We start from the raw sequence: 15,741 nt of genomic DNA, 5'->3' as shown, positions 1-15,741 counted from the left end.
TAGAGGACGCTGTTATGCAGTAGGGCTTTCTGGGTAATACCAGCCAAGTAAGCTTACCCAGCAATCTCCTCATCAAAATGACAATTAGAAGTTGACTTAGTTGCAGCATATTTAAAATGGATACACTTCTCGTCCTAAGATTTACTCTGTTCCCTCACTTTTCTACTCCTTCTCGTTTCATTCCCCTTCTCTTCCTTCTGGTTTCTACCTGTGTTTGTCTTTATCATATTTTTGGCCATACAGATGTCACAGATATTTCTTTTTTTTTAATCTCACATTTTTTGTGCTCCTTCAATTCTGTTTGCCCTTGTCAAAATTCAGTACCCACCTTTAGAGGGAAGACAGGGGGGCACTATTTTCCTGGGCTGAATAGCAGAGTAAATATGTTGCCTGTAAACATGTCGGTCATGGCAATGCACTAATTATGTGACACCATATAAAGGGTAGGAATAGTCTGAGGCAGCAGACCTGCCTTTCTGGCAGGGCCAAAATGGAAAATGCCCTAACATCTGGACCAAAGGATGTGCTGGCTAATTCTCAGGCTAACCAAATCTTTGTCAAAAAAACAGGAGAATAGTGCTGAGCCTTATTTAAATCAAAGTCAGTGTTTGACCTCACCTAATCACTTGAGGCACCTTACAGTCCCCCCCAAATGAATACAAAGCACAAATTTCCCACCATCAATTATTCTGTTTTCTTCATCAGCGAATAAGCAGGAAAAACCCCACAAACACATACTTGCCATATTCCCAGTGAGTCCTGATCCTTTTTTCAGCCCAGGCTTTGGCAGCTCAGATGTGCTGCTCTCAAGCAGCAAATTTTTCTAACAATCAAAAGGAAATTCCTGAACAAGTCCTTCTTTCTTGGAAAGGCGAGTTCTTCTTGATCCTGCTGAGCATGTGCACGCTGCTCTGCAAACAGCAGTGATCAGCTCGGGGGGTTTGTTCATGCTGTCGAGAAGCTTCCTCTCATCAGCTCAGGTTAGCAAACGGGTGTGCTGGGAAATCACCTTCCCTCACATACCAGTTGGTTGTGCAGCTTCTCAATGCCTTCTTCAGAAGGTCTCAACTCTTCCAAGCTCTTGACAACACACATTAACTCTCTTGAAATCCCATACTCACTTAGCCCAAAATTGCCTTTTTCAAGGCAATTATACTGAAGAGTTGTGGTGATGGTGTCTTTTTATTTTTTTTAAAGACCAGTCTTGGAGTATTTTAAAAATCAGTCCTTTGCTTTAATGGGCATCTTCAAGTGGGGAACAAAAAAGCCTTAGTTAAAAGAATAATCATTTTACTTTCAGATATGCATTTCATTGACAGCTTTCTTTGTTATGTGCCTAGGACTACATGCAAGAAATAGCGCTTTTCCTTGGATTAACAGGTCACCCAGAAAGCTGCATATTCTCTATATTTGCAGCCAACCACTACAAATCCTTGGCACTTATCTTGTGTTTTTCTTCATTAAGAAAGTAAACCACCATAGAAAGTTCTAAATGGGTGAATTGAGAAGACTAGTCGAAGAAGCAATAGACAGCTCTTATCGACAGGGATTTGGACAGACTAGAGCATCTGTCTGACTTGAAGCAGTTCTTAAGAGTGAATATAGAAAAACTTCAGCATTGCACCTACTGACAAAAACCAGTCTTTTTTTCTTTTCCAGCATCTACCTGTCTTTCTGAAAAGCATCTGTCTTTTTTTAGTTTAAACAGTCAGAGATGTTAAAGGAGCCTGTGTTCTGAGGATACTATCTGTCAATGAGGTGACAGCAGAAAGAAACCTGTGACACACGCGGTGCACACATTCTATTGCTCTGATCTTTCAACTCACATCCCTACGCACAAAGAAGAGAAAAGATGGGCAGATCTATATGCAGCTCCACAATGAAAGATGACAGGGTTCCTCCTACCCTAAGCGAGATCATACATCTTATTCATTATTCTGTCTCATGCAACGAGTCTCCCTCCCAAAGAGAAGCTGATAGCTCCTCACTGGAAAGGCAACCTAAAGGCAAGATCAGTGCTTTCACTAGGCTGGAGGACACTGGCAAGCCCATGCATTACTTTTTCCAAACCTACATTGTAGTTCACCCACTGGCTCTAGTCAAAAGTGCTCCAGCTCTGTGCAGCTTATCGGGTGTTCGATAGAGTTAATCTTCTGTTCCTGTGATTCTCAGGAACTGTTCTTGTCCTAGTCAGCTGCAAGGGAATTCATCTGGTGATTACCCATCACTTTTTGAGATGCAGCAGGCTTCAAAAACAAAGATATTTTGGGGGTTATTTATAAAAGCAGCAATTTTGATGAAGTTATCCATGCCTGACAAGTGGCTAGCAATATTTAGGCAACTTCTTTGTGTTTGGATGAGCTGTGGGGATACAGAAATCTGTAGGTGAGAGGTACTTGCAGATTTTCGGTGCAAAACAACCTAAACCAAGCAAAAGTATATTGAAGTCAGTATATGTGCCTCAGTATCAATGTAATTTAGAGGAACAAGACCAAAACAGATCTAAAGAGGTGTATTTAAAACCCTAAAAAAAGATCAGAGCTCTGGAGGCAGTGATACAAGACTCCTAAATATGGTTTGAAATGTGTGCATAAAGGTTTCCAGGTTTACTGATTTCCTCAGTTCCTAAGTTGTTAATGTAAGACATTTCTAAATTAAGTCAGAACTCTGTAACCTCTAGTAATTCCATTATTTTCAGTCATAGTTTTTCTTCTCTTTCATGTGTAAAAGCAATGGAAACAGACTCATGGAAACCTGGATTGAGCCTTTTTGACACAGGTAAATATTTTAAACATCCAGTAACTAGTCAGGGAATAAGTGGTTTCCATCACACATGGGAAAAGCTAAATCTATTTATTCATCAGGCCCGTGACACTGGTGATAACAATCTCATTTTATGAAGCAATTACACTATGTAAAATTATAAAGAAGGTATGCCATTTACATCTTAGTACATTATTCTGTGCTTGCATCAGTCTCGAGTTCCTGCCTAAAGCAGGAGTACAACAGATGAGTTCTGGAAAGAGTTGGCAGCTACACTACAGGAAAAGAGTTCTAGCTACTGAAATCCATTTGTAAATTACAGAGTATTTTGGGAATGTCACAGCTGGGATCACAGTTTAGAGCTGCAATCAGATTATTCTGATGTCAATGTACTTAGGGAAAACATTCAGATAAGAAAAGGAGGATTTAAGTCAAATGTAAAGAATAATGAGCATCATTGACATTTTCTGACATTTTATCCTTAAAAACTGGCAATCTGGAGGTGATAATATTTTAATAAATACTGGTGAGGGGAAAAAAGCCCTACATTTGTAGCAGGCTCTAGTAGCCACAAGACCAAGACTTGTGCAACCCTTGATCAAGAGCATTATGAACTGCAGGTTCTACATGTTCAACATTTAAGGGCTCCCTTTGCTCAGAAACACTAAAAGCAGACTACACAAGATACAGGCCAATTTATAACATGGAACTCTCTCTTACAAGGGGCTTGACCATTCAATATAAGACATCTTTTCCATCACAGTTTTCTTGCTATAGAGGGCTGTGCTGGTGGCCCTTGTAAAGGCCATTCCTTTGAACACTCTGCTTACTTCAAAGCTGAGGCATGACTAATACTTGCACGGGCTATGATGAACAGTATAACCCATATGCATTACCTTGTGAATCCAGGGTCAGCAGCAATAGCTGTTGAGGCAAAATTTGCATCATCCCAAACACAAACAGATTGCCCTTCTCCAGCTGCCTGAGCCAAAGACAGGAAGCATTTCTATTCTCTGTAGCTTAAGCCATTAGCGTGCTTATTTGGGAAAAGCTACAGCTCTAGGGCTGGAGTGCAGAGCGACATTTTGAGGCAGAAAATGACAGATTGCATTAAATGCAATGAAAGGTTGGGTATGGGGGAAGGGATGTCGTATTCATAGTTTCTCAGCAACTGAAGTGCCAGTGTAGACTAGTGTGATAAAGTCTGATGAATTCAGATTGTCACTTCAAAGGAATTGTTTCTGGCGTGGATGTAGACACTGCTGTCTCACTCAAGTGAATGGGAAGTTTAATCAGTGTGGACAGCTGTGACAATCAGTGAAGGGAACTTTAATTAGCATGGCATAGACTGCCCATGCAGCAAGTTGAAATTCCCATGGAAATACCAACGTTAAATTGGACTGGTAGAGCAGGGAGGCCCATAGAGACTGACCACCTCCCCAATTAGTTGGGGAAGAGCATTTGGTGGGTGACCTTATTGTTCCACTAAGCACAAATCAGCCAGCTGACCCACAACCTTCAAGAACTGATAACCGTACTGGCAAATAAAAACAAAAAATGCTGCACTGCCTACACTTGAATTTTCTATACCAACAAAGCTAATGCCAGGTGTATGCCTGGGAAAGGAATATAGGTTTTATTGGATGCAGATAAATGCATGAGGCAGATAATCTGAAGCTATGATTTAGCTTCCGTATACAATTTAGCTGCTAAAGTGGATGGCATATGTTAATATCTAATTTCACCACAGTGTTAAATCCTCCTACTTTCTGTTCTGCAAATAAGGCAAGGTTGGGGAGGAACTGCACATATGGGGCACCAAGCTGGCACATATGAAGAATGCAGTGTGCAGGCTGCACGATGAAGTGTGGCTTTGGTCTGTTACTGAAGAACTATTACATGCCTGTGTAATGAAAGACTGTATTGGAACATACACAGTCAGGAAGGCAAGCTGATGACTCTTTCAGGTTTTAAAGAAAAAAAACAATAATAATTTTCATCCATGTGGTTGACAAAGAGAGGATGAGTATGGATCCAAGTCACGTTGCCCTTAACTTCCACATCAGATAAACCCACGATAAGCCTGCACAAAATTTGCCTTGCGCCCTTCCTCCAAAGGCAGATTTGGTCCCTGTCAGCAAGATTTTGAGGCCTGAGAGAGATCAGAAGTGTTTGCTGCCATAAATGTCACTGGATAGAACTGTTAGGTGTCACCCCTGTTCCACATGATTTTTTCTCAGTCGGGAACAAGCACCCAGCCTCAGGTAGTGCTGCCCCAGCACCACCACTCTGCCTCTCCCTGATGATGTTTCCTGCATCCAAATGGGCCTCCCATGGGCAAACAGATACGACATGGGAGGCACACTCTCCCCTGTTCCTTGCCTGGGAGCTCATCCCAGGTGTGCAAGAAAAGAGGCTTTCCAGCCCACTTTTGAATGGGTCTAGCCTGCTCTGGCACAAGAGGGCCAGCTCCACTAACTGTGGGGTCAAAGCATTTCTGTCACAAGAGCCAGTGTCAGGATGGGTGGAGAGCTCCTATTCCCTGTTCAGTAAGTATCCTTTCCAATGCTTGGGCAGGAGTACAGGGAGGCTGCATGTGGGGCTGCAGGCACCACGTACAAAGCACCAAAAAGCAACACCAGCCCTCAGACAGTCTTAACCTGGCCAGACATAGCCAGGGATATTCTCAAACAAAACACACAAGGCAACCTCTAGCTCTTGCCATAAACAAAGTAGGGTTACTCTTTGTACCTTTCATCTATTTCATTCACAGGTTACCACAAGGGCTCCTGTCCAAGGCCAAGCCCAGGGTTCCAGCTTTGTGGTTCTAGTGACAGGGCAACAGCAGATGCCTAGGGACAAGCAAAGGAGAGGGAAATCACACAGTGCTGCTGTTAACGGGTCTGTATAGTCTCTGCAGCAGAAACTTTCTTCACTGTCAGCTGAATTTAAAACTGAGAAGCCAAAGCAAACTGTCCCATACAGATGCTGCAGTGTGCTATAGCCTCTTGGTGGGGGAGCAGGCAGCAGGCCAGCTCTACACTAGGTTCTGCATACTCAGACTTACCACAAATGTGGCCTCTGACACAGAACTATGCACAGCTTTCAGCATGCAGGTAGAAGGACTCAAAGAGGTTATATTTGACAATTATGAGGGGTGGATTATTAGACTTAACTGAAATAGAAATAAGGAGTGGTGACAGAGGGAGGTGGAACTTGTGTTTCCCCCCATTTTCTTGGCGGTTTTCTGCATTAATATGGCTTGGTCATTATTACCTTCAGCAACCAGCTTAGGTTGTTACGCCTCCCGTCATATTCAGTTGGTGACCTTCCCTGATGTCCCTTGATATACACTGCTCTCATGCTCAGCTTGCTTATGGCTGGCTGCTGCGTAGAGACAAACTCTGTGGCATCTAGTAATTTCTCATCTTTTTTCTATACTAAGCTCACATTTTCTAAAGCTACCTTTTTACTGTGTCTCCAAAGTCCATAATACTCTCCTTATTTGGTGATGAAACTTTAAGGAAGTCTTCCTCCTCCTTTTCTTATAAAAATTAATGTGCTGTTTACAAAAATAATAAGCTGTTCTGGTGTTCTTTAGACCAACTCTTTTCTTGGTGAGCGTTCAGTTTGTGGCTTGCCTGATCATTGATGTCTCTTCTGAGGATTAGCCCAGCTAAATCCCCTTAATCTTTTCATGTTGTAGTAAAAAGGAACAGCTCTTTGCCCTTGCTTGGAAGGGAGATACTGCACTGTAGGAGACACTTGCCAGGCGTTCAAGTCATGAGTGAAGTTCAGTATTTTCAGACCTTCTGATGCCAGCCTAATAGTGCCCTATGAGTCAGTGCATCTCACAAGGACATAAACACATGTTCCCAAGGCTGCTACCACCCAAATACCTCGCCTGAGTCCTGAGCTAAAATCCACTAGTGGCCCATGAGACTTTTCCACGACTTAACTGTATTTCTCTGACACCATTAACCCTCTCTCTTTCGTGCTTTGTAAAATAACCCAGTCCTCCAGGGGCACCCAAGGAGCTGTGGCTTGCATTGCTTCCCCAGCTATAACACAGTGGGGTGAGTCACTCACTACCTGTGCCTTCCTCTCCGGACAGAAAAGCAACATGCTAAATCTGTTGCTCATCTGCTTCAGACGTTGTGCAGCTCACTGTAAAGCATGGTGAGCCAGCGGGGCGGCAGTGCCAGTTCTTGGGGGCAAACTGCTGGGAAGTCACTGTCCCACACCATGGCCATCAGCCTCTGCTCCTGAGGAGCCCTCTACTTGCATATGCCGCTCCCAAGCCCTGGCAGTTAGGGGACTGACTCCCAAAGGGGATTCAAAGTTGGTGTTTGGAGAGAAATGTCTGCTCTTGTTTTACCCTGGGAGTGATGTAGGTGGAAAAAGGTAAGCTCCAAGGAGCTTAACCCTCATTCCCTCCCACATCAATCCTCAGGCCAGGGGGTCTCTGCAGTCACTCTGTTGCCTGCTTCCTTACAGAGCAAGGGCAGCCACTAAGCACACACCGATGGAACCTTTCGTTTCTCTTTCTAGGCTTCAGCTCAAAGGAAGAACTGAACCCGAAGCCACTGGAGTCCATCTCCCAGGGTAACCAGAGTACGTACTCCAGAATTAATTTCATAATTAAGCCATACCAAATTATTAATTACGTATTGCTAGAATGCATTCAAATTAGATAGCAAAAGGTAAGTTTTCAAGAAAGCCTATGAAAATCCCAGAACACGTTTTTCTCTTGCAGAGAAAGAGCGAGCACTCTCTGCTGACCCCTCTTTACACGTAATCGGTTTTTGCTTCTACAAGAAAGGAAATAACAGCCAAAATTTAGCTCACCTGGGCAGGGAGATGGTGGCTGCTCACTGCTGCCTCTTCCCAGGCAGTATCAGCTCCATGCTCCTGGGGTGCAGAGCTTCTTCCCTCAGGGACTTTGATGATGGAGGATGGCAATCCAGTGTGTTGCAGTCAGGGTTAGACAAGCAAGCCCTGCTGACCAGAGCAGACTCCCACGGCTATGCTGTGTGCGGGTACCCTTCCCACTGCAGTGGGTGGGAGGAAAGAAAATCACCTAAGAAAGGGACCTGGCAAGGAGAGAGTAGGTGCAGAAGGAGCATCAAGGATCCCTCAAGTCCAGTGAGGAAAATGTAGCCTCCCCTACTCTAAAAAGGAAATCTTCTATGCCCTTTATAATTAAAGGCAGATTTGCCCATTAACTTGTCCTTAGATAAGGACCAGAGTTGAAGAAGAAAGAGAAAGCAAGCTCTGAGTGGAGAGATGGGGTTGTCTGCTGCCTCCTCATGAGAAGCCACCTCGGAGAGGGGGCTTCACCCTCCCAGCGGTGCCTGGGTCCTCTTTTGCCCACCCGCTGGCAGCTGAACGCTGACTGGACTCTTTACATTAACTACTGAACCAAATGTCTATATATTCCCAGGCACTCCTTAAAAGTACTTAAAAAGTACTCTTAAGAGTACTTAAAAGTATTCTTTTCCCTATCAAAGATGTCAAAACCACCTGAAATTGATACAGAAATAAGGCAAAGAAGAAGAAAAGGGGAAGGCTCTGCCCTACAGACCCCATAGCACTGCAGGAAAGCAGAGCTCAGTGCAGCGGAGACACAGGCAAGGACATCTGTGTTTATAGCAGTTGAACTGAGATAAGACACACCAGAAGCAAAATTCTCATCCTGCTGATACCTCTAGGATCATAAAAGCTGTAATTCAGATCTTGCCTCCCTGCAAATCAGAATGTGCTCACCTCCCTATGAAGTACCTTTAGCCTGTGCTCTTGCAGTGTCCCAGCACCAAAATACCCTTGCTGCCCAAACCCTCCCCAGAAATTAAGTCTGTATATAAGTGTATGTAAATCTTTGCATACCCAGACCCTGCTGGCTAACAAACTGCCTACTTTCCACATCTAAACCTCATGGTGTAGCTCCCTTTGAAGGACAAGAAATTCAGGAAAACTTGGCCATTAATTGAGACATTTGTTGTGGGTTCCCGACCTTGCCTCACGATCTGCTGTGAATGGACACAGTTCTCAGTCACGGTCCTGTAATTCAGCATTATTAGAATTAGAAAAAAGAGACAGCTACGGGAGAAAAAATTGAAGGTAATGAGATGGGAGGAAGTTGCATAAGCCAGTAAGAACAATTGGCGCTTTGTAGCCTTCGGGCTACCAAATGATTGAAACACACTAGTTTGGACAGTCTGATTGGTAGGAGGCATCATCACAGGGAAACCAAGAGATAGGGGTGACCCAGATGCCGGAAAGGGAAAATGTTAATTAGCGCTCTAGTTAAGCCAAATTTTTATCCCACTCCTGGTCCCACACCAATGATGAACATTTCTCCACTAACTTTCAGAGACATGAAAGCAGGCTGGCATTGACAAAGACAGCATTTGTAGAAGCACAAAGATGAGGTTCATCTGTGTAATTAAAGGGAAGAGCTTGTTTGGGTGCAGGCATACCTTTTCTAGAACATTGTTTTCAGCCCAGAGAGGCAACACATAACAGCACACTGCTGCTGCTGCTGCACACACAGGTCCACAACAATATGTAAAAACCAGCTTCCACTCAGTTTGAGTACACCAGGCAAAGGCATCATCCCTGATGTGAGCTCCAGTCCAGAATGAAAGTAAGGAACTATTTTCATTCAAAAGTGCAGAGTTGCCAGGATTATTGTCAGTAATCTTGGATTGCAATCTGCTTGAAAAGACCCCATGGCTTCCTTCCCCTGAGGCACATCCCAGTCATCACACATTTTGGGAACCTCCCTGCCTTCTGAGCAGCATTAACACCATATGTGAAGAACTATTCCTGTTATGTCTGTTATATCCATTAAGTCCACAGAAGTATAACCAAGGAAATTCCTGTAGCTTGTGCTCTGCAGGTGGCCAGACCACAAAATCCAAGGACCATGGCTGGCTTTACAAACTCCCACCACCCCTGGGCTGTAAATAAAGCACACTGAGCCCCAGCTGTGGCTCTGAGGGCACAGGATACAAGTCATCTTGCTCTTGCATGGCTGACCTCCCTAGCTGCCAAATCCAGTGCTCCCAGACTGACCCCTGGGAAAAGATTCTTGCCCTTTTGTCACACAGCCAAGCTCAGAGGCTGTTTAGGACAAAATTACGCCAAGAATTGTGTTTACCAGTGAGTAGGACAGACTTGAGCCCCCAGCTGTGATTTGTCCTCATCAAAGGCTTTTCATAGAGTTTACACAGCAGGACAAATCACTGGATGCAGACATTTTAGGCCTTTGCTCCTCACAAGAAGCACAGCTCTCAGAAAGGACTAAAAATATCTTCTGTGTTTCTTTATCTCTCCTCAGACTGCAAGGTTGATTTGTCCTTCTTAATGGATGGAAGCTGGAGCATTGGCAAACGCCGCTTTCAGCTTCAGAAGCGGTTCCTTGGTAATGTGGCTCAAGCCCTCGGCATTGGCAGCGCTGGTCCTCTGATGGGCATCATTCAGTATGGGTAAGAATTTCTAGTGCAGCTACTCCCATTGCCACAGGGCATGACTGCACACTCTGGCAGCTGTAGCTCTATGGCTGATGTGTGCTAAAGGTCTCACTCCAGCTCATACTCAGGAACCAGGTAGCACAGATCAGTCCTACAGCTTTTGTGTTGTATGTGAAGCAAAACACTGATACTTGCTCTCATTTCTTCTTTTAGTGATGACCCTTCCACAGAATTTAACTTAAAAACTTATGCCAACTCCAAGGACCTAAGAAACGCCATTGAGAAAATTCAACAGAAAGGGGGACTTTCCAATGTTGGTAGGTGATGGGGCTGCTTACACATCCTCAGCTCAGGAAGGACTTCAGAGCCTGGGCTATAGCGAGCTCATACTTCCTCTTGGGGTACAGAGGCTGTGACCAAACAGTGTTCAGTGCTAGGACAGTGCTGGTGAGAGGGCACTGCTCCCACCATGACCTGCATGTGTTGGTCCAGGGCACTGCAAATCCATTGCAAGTGGAGAGGATAGACCTATCTCCTTGTGGGCAGTTCCCATTGTACTTTGGGAATCCTTGCTAACTCAGGTCATCACCCCAAGCTTCTCTGGGAGGGGGTTCAGTGCAGGAGGGCTCAGGAAGCACTGGCACTGAAAACAACGACCTCCCTTCCTCTCATGCAGCCATGGAAACTGCTTTCCCCAGCTCTCTGCAGCCTCCAGTGCTTGAGTCAGCCCTCTGCTTACCATTTCATGGGATATTATCAGGCAGAGTGCTTCCAGATCTGTAACTCCCCAACTCCTCTTTTATTCCAGGGAAGGCACTTTCATTTGTTAACAAAAACTTCTTTTTGGATGCTAATGGAAACCGAGGTGGAGCACCCAATGTGGTTGTAGTGGTGGTGGATGGGTGGCCGACGGACCAAGTGGAAGAGGCCTCCAGGCTGGCCAGAGAATCAGGGATCAACATTTTCTTTGTCACTGTTGAAGCAGCTGCTCAAAATGAAAAGCAGAATGTTATTGAACCGAACTTTGTGGACAAGGTATTTAGTAGGCTGGATCTGGCCAGGAGCTTGGGTCTGACTATGTTTTCCAACCTACTTAATTCAGGGCAGTTTCCTTTCCTTCTTACCCTTATGGTTATTTCTTGTCCTGTACTGTCCTGAGGTCTCCTGTGCAAAAAGCCAGGCAGTAATGCTGAAGTCAGAAAGGGGATGAAGTTCAATAAAGTTCTGGTTTGAGGTACATCATGGGGCTTTTGACCGACTAAACATTGGCACACAGCTGCAGTCATACTGAGGCGAGAGGTTTTCCAAATATACAGTAGCATGACAAAGCAAAATTGCAGCCTGAGCTTTCCATGAGTCTCCTGTTGTGCATTTCCCCCTCAGCAAAGGGTGAGAAGCCCTGTCAGCCTAATGCCAATGTTGCATTTACAAACAGGTCCCATACAAGCGAATGTTGGGACAGTCGCAACATAGGCACATCTTAGTTTTTCATCTATACTGGGAAACTCAAGCATTTTGTTTCCACTGTTGATGCAGATGATTTTTCAGTTATTTGTTTCTGCTGCTTCATCGTAGCTCTTAGAAAAAGAGTAAGCCCCTGCCATGTGCAGCCAAAACCGAGAATGCAAGCCTTGATCGATTTGTATTTGGCACCAACAGTAGCTGGCTGCTCAACAGTGCTTCAGGGCAAGCTGGCACCCAGTTACAGCAGGAGATATCTACCAAGTGCCAGAACAGGCTGGACTCAGGAAGCAGAGTTTAGTTATCCGGTGTTTTCAAAAAACAGATTCCAATCTGAGCTGGGTTGCTCTGCCATGAATCATTCCCATGAGTTTCAGAGCTGCTCCAGAGAGCTGCATTGTCTCTGGTCAGCATTTAATTTGATTGTAGTCTCATTTGCATTTAATATTTTTAAGAGAGCAAAACTACAGTGAGTGTCTGCAAACCTGCCAGGGACACAGCAGAAGTGGGAGTAGAATGGACTCAGAATAGGAAGGTAAAGAGGGAATGGTGACTTGATACTGCTGCATTGTAACACTAAAACAGAAGCAAGACAGGAAGAAGAGCAAATGAGGGTAGCACACTGTGAGGAGCCCAGACTGGAGGGAACTATAACTTCCTTGGAGCTGTTAGGCTTTATGCAAGTGCCTTGGCCTTTTAAAATAGTCAGATACACACACCATCACTAAGTTAATAGATAAAGCCTGGCTTAACAAAATATTTTTATCCAGAGACCTGAGGCATTAACATTTATAAGGCATTAAAGCCAAGGACAATTTGATCCAGCCTGTTCACACCACTTCCCTCCCTGCCCCCCCACTTGACTCTTCCCACTTCCTCTTCTGTGCCTCCCCTACTTCCTACCCACACTCACCTGACTCCCACTACAGAAGCTTCCCACAGATGTGGCCTCTATGAGTATTTACTTATAAAAGTTAATGATTTTTTTGTTTGTTTATTTTCTACTATTTGGCAGAGTCAACACAATGGGGAATCTTTATAGATTTTTTGCATTTTTCACCAAAATTGCCTGCGTTTTTCTGCTTAGAAGGGTATGAGCCCAGGATAACCCAAATTAAGTCCCAGGTTTCACTTCAAGGTAGTAGGGTTTGTCAGCAGGTAAAATTTTCCTTGTTGCCCTGAACAATGGGAGCTGAAGTTGCTTCCCAGTGAACACACAGGCTCCTATAATGCCATTGGAGAGATGCTAACAGAAGCTCTGTGATTTGGATGCTTTTCCTGTGAACAATGTAACTCATGTAAAAAAGCTGGACAGATGCCAAACTTGCTTATTACATTTCTTTCACTACTATAATACCAGCTCCATCCTACAGCTTTTAAAAAAAGGCAGGAAAAACTTTCACATTACACAAGTATCTGTAATGTTACATTGACAACATTTCCCAGGGAAGCAGATGGTGACTGGAGGAGTGGCCATTTCAGACTCTAGCATTGCTCTTTCCAGAAGCCTATATTTACAATTTAGCTACCTACCCCAGCAGAAACAGGCAGACTGAATTTCCACTGCGTTCATCCTTGTGTTGCCTTGCAGGCGGTGTGCAGGACAAATGGTTTCTATTCCATCAACGTGCCCAGCTGGTTCAGCCTACACAAGGTGGTCCAGCCCCTGGTGAAGCGGGTCTGCGACACCGACCGGCTGGTTTGCAGCAAGACGTGCCTCAATTCGGCCGACATCGGTTTCGTCATCGATGGCTCCAGCAGCGTCGGCACCAGCAACTTCCGCACAGTCCTCCAGTTTGTAGCCAACATCAGCAAGGAGTTTGAGATCTCAGACACGGACACCCGTGTCGGGGCCGTTCAGTACACCTATGAGCAAAGGCTGGAGTTCAGCTTTGACAAGTACAGCACAAAGGAGGATGTGCTGAGTGCCATTAAGAGGATCAGTTACTGGAGTGGTGGGACCAGCACGGGAGCAGCTATCAGCTACGCCTCAGAGCAGCTGTTCAGCAAATCCAAACCCAACAAAAGAAAGATCATGATTCTCATTACAGATGGCAGGTCTTACGATGACGTCAGTGTGCCGGCCATGGAAGCTCATAGAAATGGTAAGCTCCTCTGTCACTACCTGCTCTCCCCATGTTTCTCAGCATTTTTCCAGATAAATGCAGTTTGTTATGATATGACAGCACCAGAAGAAACTTTATGAAGGAAGAGTAGTACTTCACCCTGGGGTCTCTTTAAGCTCTAACAAGATCAGTAACTGTTTAATATCTGAATCAGGAACTTCAGGGGGAAAAAATAATCCCATAAATCATTGCAAATGCAGCTATGTCTAGGAGATCTCAAGGGATTTCTACTGTCTTAGTAACATACTACTCCTTTGGCTTTCCAGTCAGGATAGTCATATCTTCCAAAGCATTTGCACTGGAATAAGACCTTGTTGTTCAGGAGCCTGTTGTTTAGACCCAGAACAAAAGTTTTACTATTGTTTAAGCCTTTCTGTTGTTGGCAAAAGGTACTTCCAAAGCACAAATTAGACTTTTCTTTCAATTTGAAAATACCGCTTTTATACAAAGAGAGCACTCCAATTCACTGTCCACTTTTTTGTGGCCTGGAAACTACATTTGCAGTATTGGTATTAAATTAAATTTAATGCAAAGAAAACATTTATGCTTATTCTAAAATATGGGTTTCTTTCCAGGAGTCATTGCTTACTCCATCGGAGTTGCTTGGGCAGCCCCAGACGAACTGGAAGCCATTGCAACAGACCCCCATAAGGAGCATTCATTCTTTGTGGATGAATTTGACAACCTCTATCGCTATGTTAATCAGCTCATCCAAAACATTTGCACAGAATTTAATTCCCAGCCACGGAACTGATGGACTCAAGCAAGGCAGGACCCTTGGGCACCATGCTGAAGGCATGTCAAGTGCCACAGGAATAATGCCAGCCCTCAGTACAAGAAACACTGAAGGTGTTTGGCACTTTCTAGTCAGCAAGGTTGATTGCAGCTCTGTCCCTATGCATGCTCTGTGTAGACTGTTGATTTTTTTTTTCCTTGCAGTCTTCAGAAACTCTGATTTGGATGGATAGCAAAAGAGGCAATAAACATGGAGGAAATAAATGCAGCAGTTTGAAAAGCTGCTTCCAGAATAGAGCCCCAGCTTGCCCAATTCTCACCTCTGAACACACACAAGCTCCTAACAATGCACCACCTGCTCCTTGAAGCAGCCAGGTCCCTTCAGGGAGTGGCCATGCTGCTGAGCAGCTGTGGTAGAAGCATCTCTGTTGGCACTGCCCACCAGATCAGGGCTGAAATATCAGACCATAGCTCAAATTTGAGTACCTTCTTAAAAACAGGCATTCCCTCCATATTGCTGTCTTGCCAGCAAGTCAAGCTTCAGCTACTGTAAACTCAAGCACTGAAATTTATTGAAACCCTGGGAAACTGGAAAACAAGTGAGAGGAAAAGGTCAAGATCTGAGACCATACAACCCTTTGTCAAGTCCAATAAAGCCCCAAATCCACAAGGCAGCCAACATGCAAGAACTGGAATCTAGTCTCCTTCAATACTGCATTAATATTTGATTTTGAGAAGTGTCTTGCCTCCTTAGCTCTCTTCCTCTGCTCTTGGGTGGCTCAAGGCCTGCAGGACCACGGGAAAGTTGCCAGGACAGAGAAGACTCTGAGAAAAAATGTGGGTTTAAGTTGCTCACACTCAGAAAAGCATTTGAGACCCACCATTCTGTTGTTAAAACACTGCTCAGAACAGCTTACAGCAGCCTGTAGTGTGAGGAGAGCCATTCTGTATTATATACTGGGAAACACAGCATTTCAAGCATTTACAGACACCCTCTTTCAAATTTGGGATAGACTTACGTTTTATGGATTGATTTAAAAATGTAGATACTACAGCCCTGGATCAGTTAAAACACACAGTGGTTTCTTAAGTGAAGAACTACCCCCATCACTAGTCAGTGAGGGGGGACTGACACACTAGGAGGACCAAAAGAATCACACTTCAATTAGGAAGCAGCAGTC

The 15,741-nt window shown here is 44.5% G+C and overlaps 1 protein-coding gene across 1 annotated transcript in view; it reads left to right on the top strand.

The window, feature by feature from the left end:
• VIT (vitrin) overlaps positions 1-14,581 on the top strand; it is a 48,917-nt gene extending 34,336 nt beyond the window's left edge. The window contains exons 13-19 of the mRNA XM_018085392.3: positions 2,731-2,778; positions 7,315-7,377; positions 10,106-10,253; positions 10,452-10,555; positions 11,047-11,273; positions 13,291-13,804; positions 14,401-14,581. Of these exons, the coding sequence (XP_017940881.1) occupies positions 2,731-2,778; positions 7,315-7,377; positions 10,106-10,253; positions 10,452-10,555; positions 11,047-11,273; positions 13,291-13,804; positions 14,401-14,579 (1,283 nt within the window). The 3' untranslated portion in view covers positions 14,580-14,581. The remainder of the gene's footprint in view (positions 1-2,730; positions 2,779-7,314; positions 7,378-10,105; positions 10,254-10,451; positions 10,556-11,046; positions 11,274-13,290; positions 13,805-14,400) is intronic.
• Positions 14,582-15,741: the final 1,160 nt, after the last annotated feature.

This window comes from Manacus vitellinus, unplaced genomic scaffold (assembly GCF_001715985.3).
Source record: "Manacus vitellinus isolate BGI_N305 unplaced genomic scaffold, ASM171598v3 scaffold_8_pilon, whole genome shotgun sequence".
Classification (NCBI taxonomy): Eukaryota; Metazoa; Chordata; class Aves; order Passeriformes; family Pipridae; genus Manacus; species Manacus vitellinus.
Note: the sequence above shows the minus strand (reverse complement) of the source record. Positions and strands in the feature narration are given on the sequence as shown.